General features: G+C 45.0%; 1 protein-coding gene across 14 annotated transcripts in view; it reads left to right on the top strand.

Moving 5' to 3' along the window:
- LOC121291414 (tenascin-like) overlaps positions 1–19,217 on the top strand; it is a 224,925-nt gene that overhangs the window by 17,923 nt on the left and 187,785 nt on the right. For all 14 annotated transcript variants that reach the window (XM_041212557.1, XM_041212552.1, XM_041212558.1 and 11 more), the window contains exon 2: positions 17,020–17,546. In XM_041212557.1, the coding sequence (XP_041068491.1) occupies positions 17,129–17,546 (418 nt within the window). In that variant the 5' untranslated portion in view covers positions 17,020–17,128. The remainder of the gene's footprint in view (positions 1–17,019; positions 17,547–19,217) is intronic.

The raw sequence follows: 19,217 nt of genomic DNA, 5'->3' as shown, positions 1-19,217 counted from the left end.
CGGGGAACCAGGAAATGGCAGAGGAGTTGAATAAATACTTTGCTTCAGTCTTCATTCCAAAAATACTAAATAATCAAGGAGCAAAAGTGGGGGAGGAAATAAATACAATAAATATCACTAAAGAAAAATTACTAGTGAAACTTATGGGGCTAAAGGCCGATAAGTCCTCTGGATCTCATGGGTTGCATCCTAGGATATTGAAGGAAGTAGCTACAGAAATAGTGGATGCACTAGTAGTAATGTTTCAAGAATCCTTAGATTCTGGAAACGTCCCAGAGGATTGGAGAATGGCCAATGTAACACCCCTATTCCAAAATGGAGGGAGACAAAAAACAGGTAACTATAGGCCAGTTAGCTTAACATCTGTCATGGGAAAATGTTGGAGTCTATTATAAAGGATATAATAGCAGAGCATTTAGAAATACATAATCTAATCAAGTAGAGTCAGCATGGTTTCATGAAGGGGAAATCATGCCTGACAAATTTATTAGAATTCTTTGAAGAGCTAACAAGCAGGATAGATAAAGGGGAACCAGAAGATGTAATATATTTGGATTTCCAAAAGATGTTTGATAAGGTACCGCATATAAGGCTGCTTAATAAGATAAGATCCTATGGTGTTGGGGAAGTATATTAGCAAGGATACATGATTGGCTAACTAATAACAGACAGAGAATTGGGATAAGGGGGGCATTTTCAGGATGGCAACCTGTAACTAGTGGAGTTAGTGCTAGGGCCTCAATTATTTACAATATATATTAATGGCTTAGATGAGGGGAGCGAATGTATTATCGTCAAGCTTGTGGATGCCACAAAAATAGGTGAGAAGGCAAGTGGTGAGGATGACACAAAGAGTCTACAGAGGAATATAGACAGGCGAAGTGGGTGGGCACAAACTTGGCAGATGGAATATAATGTGGGAAAATGTGAGGTTATGCACTTTGGCAGGAAGAATAGAGGAGCTGAATATTATTTAAATGGAGAAAGACTGCAGAAGGCTGCAGCACAGAGGGATTTGTGCATGAATCCCAAAAAGCTAATATACAAGTTCAACAGGTAATAGGGAAGGCAAATGGAATGTTGGCCTTTATTTCAAAGGGAATGGAGTATAAAAATAGGGAAGTCTTGCTAAAACTATACAAGGCATTAGTTAGACCATACCCAGAATACTGTGAACAGTTTTGGCCCTCTTTACCTAAGGAAGATATACTGGCATTGGAGGCAGTCCAGAGAATGTTCACTATGTTGATTCCAGGCATGGAAGGATTTTCTTATGAGGAGAGGTTGAGTAGGTTGGGCCTGTACTCATTGGAGTTTAGAAGAATGAGAGGCGACCTTATTGAAACATATAAGATTCTTAAGGGGCTTGACAGGGTAGGTGCTGAGAGATTGTTTCCCCTTGTGGGAGAGTCTAGGATGAGAAGGCATAATCTCAGAGTAAGGGGGCGTTCATTTAAAACGGAGATGAGGAGGAATTTCTTCTCTCAGAGGGTAGTCAGTCTGTGGAATTCTTTACTACAGAGGGATGTATAGGCTGGGTTAAGTATATTCAAGGCTGAGATAGACAGATTTTTAATCAGTAAGGGAATCAAGGGTTATAGGGAAAAGGCAGGAAAATGGAGTTGCAAATTATCAGATCAGCCATGATCTCATTGAATGGTGGAGAAGACTCAATGGGCCGAATGGCCTAATTCTGCTCCTACAGCTTATGGTCTTATGTTCAAGCCTAAACCAGAACCTACCACCGGAGACTTTGCATAGTCTGCTTCCCTTGAGTGACACTGCTAACTTGAGACAAATCAAATTAGTGCTTTGGAATCATATTATTGGGAGCCTGACTGAGAATATCCAAGTTCATTTGGAGTTAGGTCCCTCATTAACATCAGATGGGTGATTATATCCCACCAGTCTAGGTTGGATTAGGTGCTCAAGAACAATGTGTTTAAGCCATTCACCGCCCTGATGATACTTGGAAAGCTGAGGGGGATTAACAAGAAGTCACAACCAAACATCTTGTGAAAGACCCAAGGTAAAAGATCCCTGGTTTTGACCTTCTGTAAGCTAATGGGTAATCCTAAACCACACCCACTCAAATCAGAGTAGATATTGAAATGGAGAGTTAAAAGTTCTCCAGTCTGCAGCTATAGTCACCCAAAACACACCATGGAGCATATAATGACTAAATGCCTGACTCACGAATACCAGTGAGGCATCACATGACACACTCCATTACTCCTGAAAATAATTATCTGTCTTAACCAGCAAAATGTAAAATTACAGTTGTTGCCCTGCAGTTACATGAACCATGGCAAAGAGAGTGTAACCACCTCATTTCCCCCTACCCCACCATCAAATGCAGTCATTTACCCTAAACTATCTAACCTTGCCTCTAAGCCAACAGCTGAAGGACTATTGTTCCATGTTCTAATAACATCTGCTCCACCCAGTCCCTCATTAGAAGAAGTTTCAATCTATCCTCATGGGCCTAATTCCAGCCTAGATTCAAGAGGTGAATGTACCCTGTATTGAAGCATTGAATCTTGGAGTTCATTTCCCCTATCACTCCCTGTTCGACTGCACAGGGGGAACTTCCACTGCCTTTCACTGGCTTTGATCACAGCCTGGGCTCAGAGGTGAAAGGAGGTGAGAATGGGATGTGAGTGAAGCTAGCTGGACCAGCATTTATTGCCCATCCCTAGTTGTCCTTGAGAAGGTGGTGGTGAGCTGCCTTCTTGAACCACTGCAATCCATGTGGTGTAGATACACCCACAGTGCTGTTAGGAAGGGAGTTCCAGATTTTTGACCCAGCGACAGTGAAGGAACGGTGATATATTTCCAAGTCAGGACGGTGAGTGATTTGGAGAGGAATTTCCAGGAGTTGGTGTTCCCATCTATCTGCTGTACTTGTCTTTCTGGGTGGTAGTGATTGTGGGTTTGGAAGGTGCTGTCGAAGGAGCCTTGGTGAGTTCGTGCAGTGCATCTTGTAGATGGTACACACTGCTGTCACAATGTGTCGGTGGTGGAGGGAGTGAATGTTTGTGGAGGGAGTTGCTTTGTCCTGGATGGTGTCAAGCTCCTTGAGTATTGTGGGAGCTGCACTCACCCAGGCAAATGGGGAGTATTCCACCACACTTGTTCCTACTAACCTACTATCCCACAGTTCAGAGAAGGGAAAGGTTAATCTGTGGTTGTCTGGACCCGACGTATTCTCAGGTTTTAAAAGTAAAGGATGACAGATTTAGCCATGGGTAATTCACAAACTACAGTCAATAGGAATAAAATTCAATTGTAAAGGGTCAGGATTCTCAATGATGGAGAAGCATTGGGGAATAAAGCTGTGAGGGTTGACCCCATTTTCCCATCAGTGGACCTTGTCACTCATTTACTTCTCTTCAGTGCTAACCACTGACATTTATTTCAGTCACCCTCCAGCATCCTGTGGGAGAGATATTTACGCCTGTAGCCTTTCTCTGGATTAGATCTTCCAATTTCAAAATATTTTGGCTGTGTTTTTCAGGAAGGATGGGAAAACTATTTGTCATGGAAAAGTTTAGCTCTTGGTACACAGAGCAGTCCTTTTATTGAATGCTGAACCTCTTGGCAGTGAACACGCTTGATGAGGTTTTGGACACACAAGCCCAAGGCAACCGGTGGAATGTGGGTGAAGTAACTGATCAAACCGCAGACACTGAAATAAAAACAGAAGATGCTGTGAAAATATACAGTGGATTCCTTAATCCACACCCGGAACATCACCAAGGCCTCTCGAGGATTTCACATAAAGCAGGAGTGGGAAGGAACACAATTCACAAAAATGAAAAGTTAGAAAGACTTACATTTTAAATAAGGCACCTTTCACAATGTCAGGATGTCCAAAAGTGCTTCAGATCCAAGCTCGCTGTTGTAATGAAGGAAACACATACATCATCTGCCCGGCAGGTCCAAAGAAGTCCCTCAGTATCAAGCTGCGCTTCTTGGTGATGCTCGTCAAGAACTTGAAGAAATACCTGCAACCAACCTGTGCACGGAAAGATCCCACAAACAGCAGTGCGACAATGAACAGATCATCAGTTTTTTAGTGTTGTTGATCGACCCAGGCCACCAGGGAGATCTCCCCTAATCGTCTTTGAAATAGTAGCCACAAAAGGGCAGCAAAGCTTCCATTTAATTCCTGAGCTGAAAGGCAGTACCTTTGACACTGCAGCACTCCCTCAGTGCAACACTGTGCATCTCAGCCTGGATTTTGGGCTCCAGCCTCTGGAGTGAGGCTTGAACCCACAAGCTTCTGACTGATGAGGGGAGAGAGTGCTACCCACTGAGCTACAGAGCCACCTAAGTCAGCTTTGCTAACTAAACTCATAACATGCTCAGTTCCTGGTTTTAATGGTCTGTGTACAGATTGTTTAAAAGCCATTAGGAAGTAGAAAGGACTCTGAAATGGAAAGACTAAAAAGTCGAAGGCTGATGGGAAGATGAGAGAAACGTCCAAGCTTTGAATCGATGCTGGATTGGGCTGACTTCCCGAATAGTTTCCAGATCAGATATGCATCCAGGTTTTCTTGGTGCTGCCCACCCCCCCACCCGCCCTGTATTTCTGTTTGGTGTAGGAAGAGGCATTGGGACATGTAACACCTGAGCTGTTTGATCAAAATGAGTGTGGCCATACATATAAATTCAAATTGAAAGGTGGATTTAGACACTGAGTCTGAAACCAGATTTGGACCTAACGTAGACTTTAGCAAATAGGGAGCAATATCTTTTAACATTGTTTCCTGGACTGTGAGATTCATTCAAATGGCTTAACGTAAAAGTTTATCTTAGAAGTAAATGCAAGGATTGATGGCAAAAAATAATAACATGGATTCCCTCAAATCTATCAACTGGAGTTTTGTGGACAATTCTGGCACCAATGTTCAGAGAAGATGTCAAGGACTTAGAAAGGGGACGGAGGAGGTTTACCACAATGTTACCAGGGATGAGGGACTTCTGTTATGAGGAGAGGTTGGAAAAGTTAGGACTGTCCTCCTTAGAATCATAGAATGGTTTCAACAGAGAAGAAAACCATATAGCCCATCATGTCCATGCCAACTCTCTTTAAGAGTAATTTAACTAGCCCCACTCCCCTACTCTTTCCCTGTAGCCCTGAGATTTTTTTCCCTTCAGGTGTTTATCCAATTTTGAAAGCCATGTTTGAATCTGCCTCCACCACCCTCTCAGGCAGTGCATTCCAGACCCTAACTACTCGCTGTAAGAAAGAGTTTTTCCTCACGTCACCTTTGGTTCTTTTGTCAATCACCTGAAACCTATGTCCATTGGTCCTTGGTCCTTCCATTAATGGAAACGGTTTCTTCCTATCTCCCTGTCCATGATTTTGAATGACTGGCTCAAATTTCCTCTCAACTTTTTCCATGGAGAACAGCCCCAGCTTCTCCAATCTATCTACATAACTGAAGTCTCTCATCCCTGGAACTGTTCTCGAGTCTTTTTTCCACCCTTTCTAATACTTCCTAAAGGGTATTCCCCAGAGTTAAATACATACCCAGTTGAGGCCGAACCTGTGTTTTATATAGGTTTAACATAACCCCCTTGTGTTTGTACTCTGCATATGCCCTTATTTATAGAGCCCAGGATCCAATGTGCTTATGAATCACATTCTCAAGCTGTATTTCCACCTTCAATGACTTGTGCATATCATCTCACGGAGGTTAGACACCAAGATGGCCTGGATGGGTCAAATAGCCTGCTTTTGTGCTGTAACCTCAATGCACAGGCACGGTGCCTGTGTTAAAGTAGTGGGTAAAGGAAGATTGTAGAAATGTGTTAAAACTGTGAGCAACAGCAATGATTTCTGATCCTCGGCAGGTTTCTGTTCCAGGTGCTTTATTCCCATGATGAGAGAGACGGGTCCCTCACGATGGGGTAGACTTTTCAGCTTCAACAGTGACTCTGTTAAATCACCTGGAAAACCAGGCAGCCTCAGACCTGTCCCCACTCCCTCCCCGCCACCACCGACCCTCACTGTGTTCCCAAGTTCAGGCAATCTGATAGTCCCAAGGTCCAGGAATGGGAAAATCAATCTCTTTCTCTGAGGTTATGCATCGATATGTTTGCAGTTTCAATAACTAGTTTGATTTTTTTAATACATTTATGGGATGTGAGTTTCACTGGCTATGCCAACATTTATTGGCCATCCCTAATTGTCCTTGAGAAGTTGGTGGTGAGCTGCCATCTTGAATCGCTGCAGTCCATGAGGTGTAGATATACCCACAGCGCTGTTAGGAAGAAACTTGCAGGATTTTGACCCAGTAACAATGAAGGAACAGTGATATATTTCCAAGTCAGGATGGTGAGTGACTTGGCGGGGTTAACTTCCAGGTGGTGGTGTTCCAGTGTGTCTGCTGCCCTTGTCCTGCTAGATGGTAGTGGTCATGGGTTTGGAAGGTGCTGTCAAAGGAGCCTTGGCGAATTCTTGCAGTGTATCTTGTAGATGGTATACAGTGTTGCTAGTGGGGCCTGGGGCCCTGATCAAGTGGGCTGCTTTGTCCTGGATGCTGCCGAGCTTCTTGTGTGCTGTTGGAGCTGCACTCATGCTGGCCGGAGTGTGCAGGCAGGGTTTTTTACCTCTACCCATGCAGCTCTCCCTCCCTCAGTACTGCCATTGGGAGTGCCAGCCTAGATACAGGGCTCGGGTTTCTGGAGTGGGATTTGAATTCACCACCTCCTGACTCAGAGGTGAGAGTGCTACTCACTGAGCAAAGGCTGACACCAGTTTAGGTCTCACAGCCTCTTTGCAATTTACAAAGACATCAGCTAAGGAGGAGGCCCATATCCAATGAGAAACTCCATATTGAGCCACATTGTACAAAGTTCATAAAAAATTAAGCAAAGCTATAAAATTGAGCTGGTGAGAAACATGTCACCCAGTCAGTTTTCAGATGAATAAGGTGACTTCAGTTCTGAGTGTTGAGCTCACTGTGTGGGATTAAAAACTCAAACCTGTCAGCTCTACGTGCCACATCTCCACTCGACCGGAGATTATTGTAAATGAGGTGAGCTTTAGAAAATATTACCAAACTGCCAATTCAGCCCAGGCCCAGTGTGATGAGAGTCTCCTTTCTTTACCAGCTGTCAGAAACTTCTGGATAATCTCAGGCCAGCTCCCACTGAACTGAATTCCACACCACAAAACTCCTTGCCAGTTGGCACAAGCCGATGGCTGTCGGATCCACAAGGTCAAGGGCCCAGCTACTGTAGGGATCTGAGATCTCACCCAGGCCCAGTGATGGGGTGTGCGTGTCAGTCAGGATTGGGCAAGGGGTGCAGATGCTGAATGAATATTGTGTTGGGTTAGGATGGAGAGAAACCTACCTTAGCAATGTGGTTGACTCTTAACTGCCTTCTGAAATAGCCTAGCAAGCCACACAATTCAAGGGCAATTACGGATGGGTAATAAATGCTGGCCTTGCCAGCAACACCCAAATCCCATGAAAGAAAAAAGAGAAAAAACCCCACAAAGATGGGAATTTTAAAATTAAGATGTTGCCTGTCGGGGCATATGTCAGTGAGCTCAGGTGCTGATGGGTGAATGGGATTTGGGTACAAGTTTGGAATTTGGCAACAGAGTATTGGATAATGTCAATGGTTTTTTGGGCTGGGAATATATGACCTTGATCATGACTCCGGACAGCACCCCTTCCAAGTGGATGGATGTATAACTGAGAACATCTCATGCAATGAGGGTTACAACTATAACTAGCGGTAATTGGACATTGGGGCAATGGTCTAGTTCAATGGACCTCTGACACAAAGCACTGTGGAGGGGGTCATATGTAACTCAGCTCTCTGTGCTACAGTCACTGGGAGACAATGTACAGACCACATCTCCAGATTTCAACTCTGCCGATTTCCCAATATTTTGCTTTGGGGACTCGTAAACACGGTGATGGTGTGCAGCCAATGAAGAACATAAAAAGAACAGAACTCTGGAGTTGTTTATCTCCCTGGTTATCCATCTGTCCCTTTGGGCAATTTTACTTTACGATAAATTCTTACTTCCAGTAAGCATGAAGGGAGAGATCTGATAGGAGTTAAGCGGTTTAGTGAAAAAAATTATGGATCAGCCAGCCAGAGCCACAGACAACAACACTGGAGCTCAGTAGGAGACTGTGGTGGGGACTAATTTTTAGGATTCACTTTTGTTGGCTCATTGGCCTTTATTACTTTCCTATCTTTTATCAGTGACTCTCTTTGACCTGACATAACCATTCTGCCCTTTCTCAGCGTGTTGAAGCAGCAGCTCATAATCCCGCTCATGTATTCCTTTCTCAGGAACATAGGAATGGGAGGAGGCCATTCGACCTCTCGATCCTGTTCCACCATTTAACTGGATCATAGCTGATTTGGATCATCGCTCTACTGCTCTGCCCTGCTTCCATATTCTTTAATACTTACTTAACAGAAATCTATCAATCTGAGCTTTAGACTTTTCAATTGATCCCCAGTTTCAATAAGATACGATAGTTCCAGATTATCACTGCCTTTTGTATATAGAGATGTTTCCTGGCATCGCCCTGCAGGAACAGTCTATCTCTAATTTAAAATCCATAATTCCTTTTTCTGTACTCCCCCTCAGAAGAAATAGTTTTTTTCTCTCTCTCTAACTCCTTCAATCTTAAAGATCTCAATGAAGTCCCCCTTACAGCCGCAGTATTATTCTAGCCAATCTGTGCTGCGCCTCCTCCAAGATTCCCACTGTGCCTAATGGCAGAGGTCAGTCTGAAGAGAGGACTCCAGCTTCAAAATTCCTCTCTCGACCTTAGCGCTGAGATGCAGAAGCTTCCCAGCTGCTGCTGGCCGGTCATGTTTAGAAATCCCAAGCTGGGGTCAACATCAAGTTCCAATCTTACTCCACACTCCAGCTGCCACTGGGGTGGGCATTCATCTGGTTTTATACTGGAATGTCTGGTTTTTAGTCAGTACTGGCCCGGTACTGAGGCCACTATGTCCTATTCGGATGAGGACAGAAGAATCATTTAGAAGGACATGCACCTAAAGTAATCAAACAAAATTATTAATACAGACGCAGCTAGGGGAGCCTAAAAGACAATGACTAGCCAGGAATACACGGCGATTCAATTTGCTGTTCTCATCAAGGCTTCTCACTTGAAATTAACCCTTTACTTACCATCACATGTGGTTCTCATGCACTTTTTACTTGTGGGCTTGTGGGTGGGAGACCCATGATGAACTGATCTCTGTTCGTGGTGCAGTGGCTCTGATGTCTTTGTCCCCAGTGCTGTTGATCTGGTGCCCGGTGTTCTTGGCGTCCAGCAGTAGCCACCCTAAGTGTCGGCTGAGAACTGGCTTGGCCAACACAGCGCCTAGCAAGGAATCCGATAAGAAATCGAGTTGCTTCCGTGCGCTGCTGAGGGAGGGCTGCAGAGTCACAGGCCCCATCTCTCACGTGCGATCTTAAACCCAGGCCTGCCCCCAGAGCAGGTCAGAGAGAATCACCCAGGCATTATTGTGAAGAAGAGCAGGGGAAGTTCTTCCTGTGCAACTTGTCATGTTGTAATTACCCTTGCTCACAAGTGATGGAATGGAGGAGGGAGAACAAACTAGCACAGGGAGATCCCTTATTATTCCGGACATGAATTTATAATGGACTGTGGATATATTTATATGTGTATATATAGAGAGAGAGAGATGGATAGATAACTGATCAATAGGCAGATGGATGATTAAAAGTAGATAGATTATTGATCAATTGATTGATAGATGTCACATCCCTGATCACCTTGAATAGGAATAGATTTTCCAAAACAAAAATAAAAATACCTGGAAAAACTCAGCAGGTCTGAAAGCACCTGCAGAGAGGAACACAGTTAACGTTTCGAGTCTGTATGACTCTTCAACAGAACTGGCCCTCTATCCAGCGCTACCTGTCCCACCCCCCCCCCCCCCCACCCCCCTTAAACCAGCTTATATTTCACCTCTTTTCTATTTTTCCTTAGTTCTGTTGAAGAGTCATACGGACTCGAAACGTTAACTGTGCTCCTCTCTGCAGATGCTGCCAGACCTGCTGAGTTTTTCCAGGTATTTTTATTTTTGTTTTGGATTTCCAGCATCCGCAGTTTTTTGCTTTTTTAATAGATTTTCCAAATTGTTCCTCATTAAGCTCATTCCCTTTAAATAGGATGAATCCAGACCTAAGACCCATGTGCAAGAAGGAGGGATTGTGCGAAAAGTTTGTAATGAAAGTTTCCTCCCCTAATCCCCAAGGTTAAAACTGCGTGATGAATCCAAAGCCTGCTGCTCGTATCCCTAGGCAGCTTTAGAGTACTTGGAGGATGCTGGAACAGTCCGAGAGGCAGGAATGGAAACTATGTGATGCATGATGTTTCTGACACAGTGCAGGAGCAGGGGCCAGGCTGGACAGCTCGGCTAGAAGTGAACATGATAATTAAACACATCTGCATATGCCAGGAGCCAGTCCGGTGATATTATATCCTCTTTCCCCCCCAGCATGCAGTTATGCATCCCACGGGGAGTCAGATACGTCTGCTGAGAGTTCAGTGCATCTGTGTTTGCTACATATCTCCGTGGTGACTCCCACACATCCTCCCATAATATTAGGCCCCCCCCCCCCTTGGCCCTGTTGCCTATCAGTTGAGTGCCAAGGTGGGGAAAAGACAGCAGTTGTGTAGGAGTTCACAGCCCCGAGTGTCCCGCTTTCCGTCTGACTAAAGATGCCTTACTCATGGAAATGAAACTCTTGCCCCTCACAGAAACAAACTTCAACATTTCATCATAAAATTATATTATTCAAATCCTTATCTGTGTGTCAAGGAGGAGCCTGTTCCTAAATGGAGGCCTATAAGGGGGGAGCTGGATAAACAAATGAGGGAGATAGGAATAGAACAGATATGATCAGAGGAAGAGGGTTGGGAGGAGGCACGACTGGAGCATAAATAATAGCATGAAACAACTGGGCCGAATGGCTAGTTCCTGTGCTGCAAATGCTAAGTCACTCCAAGTAAAAGACTGACGCACTATCAGGGAGCCATCACCTCACCACTACCCAGAGGAAAACCATAGCTGCAGAAAAGAAAAATCCTTTAAACTGTATCACAGGAAAGTCAACAAATGCAGAGAAACATTGACAATAGAAATTTTGACCGAGACATTGCTTGCAGTGTGAGGGATGCCTGGAAGTGTTTAGAGAGTAAAATAGTTTAAACCAAGAATTTAAGTTTTTTTAAACCAAATAACATTACCTCATCCTCACTTGTCCAAGTGTGAGATCATCCCCTTTGCATCCAAGAGAGAAAACTTGGAGTATTTCATTCATGGTGACAGACAGAGGAACCGGGAATAGGCAAAAGGATTTACGTGCCTACGTGCACAGATCAATAAAAGCTACTGGCCAGGTACAAAAGGTATTTGGAAAGGTGAACAGGCTGTTAATGGGCATTTACCTCAAGGCAGCTGGGATGAAAGGGAAGGAAGTGATGTGACAGTTTGTACAGAGCCCTGGTCAGGTCCCAGCTGGAGTAACCGTGTTCACTTCTGGGGACTGTACCTCAGGAGACCATAAGACCATAAGACCATAAGACATAGAAGCAGAAATTAGGCCAATCGGCCCATCAAGTCTGCTCCGCCATTCAATCATGGCTGATAAGTTTCTCAGCCCCATTCTCCCGCCTTCTCCCCGTAACCTTTGATCCCCTTACCAGTCAAGGACCTATCTATCTCGGTCTTAATTACATTCAATGAACTGGCCTCCACAGCCTTCTGTGGCAATGAATTTCATAGATTCACCACCAGGAAGGATATATCGGCCTTGGAGATCACCTGAATGATACCGAGGTTATATTATGAGAACAGCTTGAATAAACCTGGCTTGTGATCCCTTGAGTCTAGAAGATTGAGGAGTAATCTGATCGAGGTGTTTGGAAGGATCCGATAGGGTAGATAGAGAGAAACTATTTGCTGTGGTGGGGAATCTTGATCAAGGGGATTGATTAACCTTAAAATGAGAGGCAGCTCATGTTGCACTGAGAGAGTGATGGAAAGGTGGAACTCTTTCTCCCAACATGCTGAGGAATATTGGAGCTGTCAAGACTCAGATGGATCACGTTGCATTCAGGGTATAAAAGGGTATGGAGTACAGGTGGGTAAGTAGAGTTGGGGTAAAGATCAGCTGCAATCTAATGGAATAGAGGAACAAGCTTGAGGGGCTGAAGGGCCTCCTCCTGTTTCTGTATTCCTGTGAACTGCTCCTGATCACAACAGCTTGCATTTATATAGCAACTTTAATATGGTTAAACACCCCAAGGTGCTTCACAGGAGTGATCATCAAATAATTGGCACTAAACCCCGTAAGGACATGTTACAACAGCTGTCCAAAGGCTTGATCACAGAGAAAGAAAAAGGCTTGCATTTATATAGTGCCTTTATCGTAAGAGAATTTGAATACTTTTTGTTATTCTTTCTGGGATGTGGGTATCGCTGGCTAGGCCAACATATATTGCCCATCCCTAATTGCCCTTGAGAAGGTGGTGATGGGCCGCCTCCTTGGATCACTGCAGTCCATGTGGTGTAGGTACACCCACAGTGCTGTTAGGGAGAGAGTTCCAGGATTTTGACCCAGTCACTCTCCACTCAAAGCTCCTGGTTATATCAGAGCGTGAATCACTCTTGGTTAATGGGTTGAAAGGGTGCCCTCCAGATCGTTGTGGACACATGGGCCCAGAAGACATCTCAGGTGCGAACCCAATAAAAGTGACAAAAAAGAACATTAAAATATTGAGACTTTGCTTTTGAAGAGATTTTGGGTGGAATTGTATGGCCCCGTAGTGGCAGGAGTGGGGCTGGGGCCGGAAAATGTGGCAAGCTGTTTGAAAGTCCATTGACTTCGGCAGGACAGTAAAATTAAGTTGAAAAGTTGGCCAGTGAATGGGATGCCATCATTTTCCTCCAGATTTGGGACTATTTATGTCTTCACAGGGTGTGATCTCCTGAATCTGTCACGTTAACATACTGTAAGCTATGTGTTTGTCTCACCAATTGCTACTGCGCTTTCTCTGTAATATTAGATTTTCACATATCGCCCAGCCTGACAACATCATCCTGTGTAGGGTGCTGCTTGTTTCAATCGAGGCCTTGTCCTTGAGGTTCAATGGGACCTCTCACTCTCTCTCTCTTTGTGAGTGGGCACAAAGGAGCCCTTTAAGGGAGAGAAAGGTCAGATTGACAACTGCACACTCACACTGACACGCAAACTCACTGAGCTTGCGATTGCTGCTTGTTTAAACGTGTGGTTTAACATTGCGGTTCTTTGAGTGAATCGGAGAATCAGGTGTGTGGGTTTAGCAGCCCGATGCTGAAGTTGTTCATTCACAAAAGCTTTCACTGACCGAGCAACAGCAAGGAAACAAGGTTACATGTCTCTCGGGGTCCCTGTTCTCTCCTTGATCCCAATTCATGTAGGCAGTTTAAATAATATTCTTTAGAAATTGAACAATGGGTCAGCGGAGCCCAGGGGTGGGGACACAGAGCAGAGGGAAATCTCCTCCATTATACCTCACCCCCTCTCGCTCCTTTAATTGAAGTTAACAGATCAGAATGGAATATAACAGCAGCCGATAAGATTCTGCTCTGTTCCACCTTCATCAGCTCCAGTTTCACTCTCACTAATTCATTTATGGGATGTGGGTGTCGCTGGCAAGGCCAGCATTTGTTGCCCATCCCTAATTGCCCTTGGGTAGCTTGCTGGACCATTGCAGAGGGCAGTTGAGAGTCAACCCCATTGCTGTGGGTCTGGAATCACATGAAGGCCAGACCAGGTAAGGAGAGCAGATTTCCTTCCCTAAAGGACATTAGTGAACCTGATGGGTTTTTACAATCAATGATGTCTTCATGGTCATCATTAGACTTTTAATTCCAGACTTTATTCATTGATTTGAACCCGTGGCGCCAGAGAACTATCCTAGGCATCTGGATTATTAGTCCAGTGAAGTTACTCCTTTGCCACCATCTCTCCAATTTGCAGCTCCCTCCCAGACGCATCCCTTCATCATTTCCCTGTAAGAAGCAGACATTGGAATTCTCCCCCATTCCATCATAATGACCGAGCTGGCAGCTTTGAAAGTGGCTTACCTGCAGCCCGCCTGTAACAGGGTGACAGGTTACCTTCAGGTGTCCCTGTGTTCCTGTGCCCTCGTTTCAATACCATTGGAAGCAATGCTTATTTGTGGGAGCTTGCTGTGCGTAGATCCACGGCTGCTGGAGGCCCACATCCTGATCCCCGCAGGCTGCCCTTGGCTTCCTTCAGATAAATTCCAACATCTCCACGCCATGTAGGTGCAGACGTGTTCTAGACAGTGCGATAGCCTGCTGGTGGCGCAGACAGCTGGGCGATGGGGGGAAACAATCCTGCTCAGGCCTTCATCTGCATCCCATTAACAGGACGCAAAATGGTTTCACATTGGCCTCTGGCGGGAATGGCAACTCGCCATGGCAGGTGGGAGCGCAAGTTCCTGTCGTCACTTAATGTTGGTGGGAAACCAATTTTTCAGCTCCCACCAAATTGCCCACCCACCATTAAACCCGCCATGGGGGGGGGTGGTGGGGGGGTGGTCTGAAAAATTCTGCCCATTGTGTTTTTCAGCCAGAAACAGGTTTTTGTTGGTGTTTATGTTCCACACGAGCTTCCTCCCACCCTTATTCATCTCACCCTTTCAACATATCTGCTATTCATTTCTCCCTTTTGTGTCTATCCAGCTTCCTTTTCAATGTGTCTATACTATTCACCTCAATCACTCCCTCTGGTAGTGAGTTTCACACTCTCCCACTCTCTGGGTAAAGAAGTTTCTCCTGAATTCCCAATTGGATTTATTTGTGGTTATCCTATATTAGTAGCCCCTCATTCTGGATTCACCTGCTAGGAAACATCTTTGCTATGCCTATGTCAATAGCTGAGATTTGGGATATTCTGAGGCTGCAATAGATGCTGTATAGATGCAAGTTCTTTGCTCTTCTTTCTAATGCACACAGAGTCCCATCCAACCATCACCTGCTGAGCCCGCTGACCTACATTGGCTTTCAGTTGAGTAAAGCCTCAATTTTAAAATCCTCATGCTTTCAAATCCCTCCATGGGCTCACCTCCTCCCTATCTTTGTAATCTCCAGTCTTCTGTAACCCCGCTGAGATACCTACCCTCTTCCAATTCCACCATTAGCAAAATCCTGGAACTCACTCCCTAACAGCACTGTGGGTGTACCTACACCACAGGGACTGCAGCGGTTCAAGAAGCCAGCTCACCACCACCTTCTCAAGGGCAACTAGGGATGGGCAATAAATGCTGGCCCAGCCAACGAAGCCCATATCACATGAAAGAATAAGAAATTAACAGCTGTGTCTTCAGTTGAGCTTCAGAATTCCCTCTGTAAACCTCCTCACTATGGTTGCCAATGGTGATTCATGTATTCCTGGAGGTTTCATCACATGTCTAACCCCACCCTCCAGCCATTAGTCGACCAACACATCCGTTCTTCTAATGCACTACCTTGCTACGCCATTTGGAAAGCAAAAGGATCCATTACTCAATTGGATGATGCTTGATTGTCAGCCCCCTCATCTTCAATATTTTTATATCTGGTATAGGGAAGCGTTCAAAGAAAATTTTAAAAAAGCTCTCTATTTTAAAGTCTAGATGATTTTTCTTCAGGATTGTACACAGCAGTATCCTGGAGATTGATTTTCAATTCCTGGAGACTCCAGGCCAACCCTGGGGCATTGGCAACCCTACTCTACACTTCTCTTCCATCATCCAAGATGCTTCTGAAAATCTACACCTGTGAACTTTGGTCACCCACTCTAATACCCCTTATGTGGCTGAAGGTCAAATTTTGTTTAATAATGGTCTTGTGAAGTTCCTTACTGAGATGTCTTACAACATTAAAGGCAATATATGAATGCACTTTGTTGCTGCTGTTTCCAAAATCAAACAACGAGTCTCTCTATTTCCCAGCATCTCACTGTAATTCCTGTTCTGTTCAATCCACTCAGCCCCGCACGAACTTTGTTCAATGTTTTCTGTTCTCAGAAGCCTCAACAGTTTACAAGACAATGCAGAGCAGATGTTATCTCACTTTGATGGAGAAAGCTCAATCTGCAGGACCTGATGGCTTCCCAGGAAGGGTCCAGTGAAAAGCAGTCGGCCAAGTTCAGCTTCCTTCAGTCCTCTGAGCTCTGCTGCAGTGAGGTGTTGGAGTGTGGCTGTTAGCTACAACAAGCACGCAATGATTCACAGATGCGATGGGGAAGTGGAAAACCCTTCCCTTTAGTTCAGGACCCTCCTTGCTTGCTGACCTTGGTTACAGGTTGCTCAGCTCGGATGTTATGAGTTGGCCTGTTTAGGACGAGGCTGTGTTTGTGAAGGCAGGGCACACTTTATGAGGTTTACCATCAGCTCATGTTTAATAGGCTGCTCCCTCTGACCAAATAAAAGCATTAACGCCGAAAAGGAAGATGTTAATTTCTATGGCACCTTTCAACACCTAATGATCTCCCGAAACATTTTATACCAATGAAGTATTTTTTGAAGTGTGGTCGCTGTTGTTATGTAGGTAAAGGGGCAATCAATCTACACGCAGCAAGATCCCAAAACACGCAATGGCCTGATTATCTGTTTTTTAGTAGCTGCTAGGTGAGGGATAAATATTAGCTCAGGACACTGGGGAGAAGCTCCCTGTTTTTCCTTGGGTGCCATGGGATCTTTTACAGTCCCCTAAGAGGGCAGAAGGGGCCTCATTTTAACATCTCCTGACAGCATCTCGGACAATGCAGCACTCCCTTGGGGTTGCACTGTGAGGATAAATCTGAATTTTTGTGCTCAAGTTCCTGAAGTGGGATTTGAACCGACAGTTTTCTGAGTGAGAGGTAAGACAGCTACCCACCAACCCACAGCCAATACCATTAAATACACAGCTAATTGTATTATTTCCATCCTACAGGAGTCGTGGTGTAAATAAGTCCCCGGACCGTCGTAACGGCTCTCCTTACTGAACCCCCCAAGCCCTACACAAGACTGGACTCCTTCTGCCTCCATTTACAGCTACAGAGATGGGGCTCGTCTTCCAGATCCTGCTCCTCTTTGTCGCGGTGTCCCTGGATGGAGGCGACTGCGGCGTCTTTGTGAAGACCATCCGCGAGAGGCGGGCGCTACTGCCCAACATCACATCCGGCCGCCCTACCACCTTCAACCACGTCTACAACATCAAGCTGCCCCACTGCAAGACCTGCTCGGCCAACATCTCCAAACCCTTGGCCCGCATCTTTGAGGCTCAGGATGAGGCCAGGGATGACAAACGCTTTGAGCATACTGTCGACCCCGCCAATCAAGTCGTCTTCACCCACAGGATCAACATCCCTCCTCAGGCGTGCGGCTGCGATGACGCTCTGGCCCTCCTGAGCCGACTGGAGGCCCTCGAGAAGCAGGTGGCCACTCTGCGTCGACAGTGCTCCAGCAACGCTTGCTGTGGTGAGTCCAATGTTACTGACTGGGCCTAGGAGCCACTGGCGCTGCAGTTCACCATGTGGGCAAATATTCCAGATCCCCCATTGCAACAAGGAGAGAACCTGACCGATATAGTCACCAGAAAACAATGTCCCTTCTGACAGGGAGCAGAAAGAAGTCAGGCTGTGTCAGTAAAGTCGCTGGGATCCAGGAGAGTGAATTCATTATGAATCTTTCAAACTTAATGTAATAAAAATGAAAATTGATTGAGTTAGTCAGCAAATGGATCTGATAATGGGGTGATGAATGGATTCTGGCTGTCCCAGTGGATGGAGTGAGGGCATGTGAGAGAGAGAGACAGACAGAGAGAGAGAAAGAGTGGGATTGCAGACAGGTGACCACTGCATTCATTTGGAATACATTGCATTGGCTGGATCACATTGCATTGTGTTTTGTTTTACCCTGGTTGCATAAAAGTCAAAGAATGCACCGTGAAACCTTTGACTGAAGTTACCAAATTAATTTTTCTTCAAGTGATATTTGATGGACAGCTAACAGGGTGTACTACTGAGTGGTAGGGTGACACTTCCACAATTCACTGCATGTTAAATTCCTGACAGCAGCTGTGCTACTCTCAGTAGAATCACATTGCTCTATAGGGATGTACAGTCTGAAGGGAATCGCATTGCCGTGGTCTGCTGAACCTGCTGAAAGTTAACATCAGAACAACATTAGCAGAGGTCACTTGCTACCATCCACCCTGGCAATTTATCATCAATAGGGATCAATAGGAAATCTGACCCAGCAAGGCCTCAGGGGATAGGAATGCCCAATAGGTTTACTAGGGGGCACTCTTCTCAAGCTGATCATTGGTTAAAGAAGGTTTTAAATCTAACTTAAGCTCACTTGGGAACGTTTGGAGTGACGCTCCAAGCATGAATTCAGGGAAGATTGGACTTAGATGAGCTCAAAGACTGATGAATAAATTGGGGACTTGTAAGAGGATTGTTCCAATTCAGTCACAAGGGTCCCGCGACAAGGTATCAGTTTTGCAACCGGCGGGCAAAGGTCTGGCTTTAGCACTTTCGTATCTGAGGGCTCCAACATAGCAACTCAAACAGGATTCCTTAAAAAACAAACCTGTGACTTCACTCGACAGAAGGTGACACAAAGTTGCCCATAAAACAGAGGAACAGCCAACAAAAACGTTTAAAGCCTTGTGAGGTAATTAGCATGAATGGAGTTGGCTTCAAATTTGGTTGGCAATCAGAACTAAGATTTAAGGGAATGGGCAAAAAAATAATAAAAACAAAAAAACTGCGGATGCTGGAAATCCAAAACAAAAACAGAATTACCTGGAAAAAATCAGCAGGTCTGGCAGCATCGACAGAGAAGAAAAGAGTTGACGTTTCGAGTCCTCATGACCTTTCGACAAAAAAAAGACCACCAGACGGGAAGATGAGGGAATTTTTTTACTGCAGCGAGTTTTTTCGATCTGGAATGCACTGCCTGAAAGACTGGTGGAAGAATATTCATTATTAACTTTAATATACATATTTGAAAAGGGGAAAGGGTGGGGGGAAGTGGGGAAGAGCCCTTCAGTACAGGCATGATGAGCTGAAAGCCCTCCCCCTGTGTTGTGAGATTCTATAATCAGTGATAACATCACATTCACAATTGTTATTCACACTTGGG

The sequence above is a fragment of the Carcharodon carcharias genome, chromosome 19 (assembly GCF_017639515.1).
Source record: "Carcharodon carcharias isolate sCarCar2 chromosome 19, sCarCar2.pri, whole genome shotgun sequence".
Lineage (NCBI taxonomy): Eukaryota > Metazoa > Chordata > Chondrichthyes > Lamniformes > Lamnidae > Carcharodon > Carcharodon carcharias.
The sequence above is the reverse complement of the archived record's forward strand: the minus strand, read 5'-3'. Positions and strand labels throughout refer to the sequence as shown.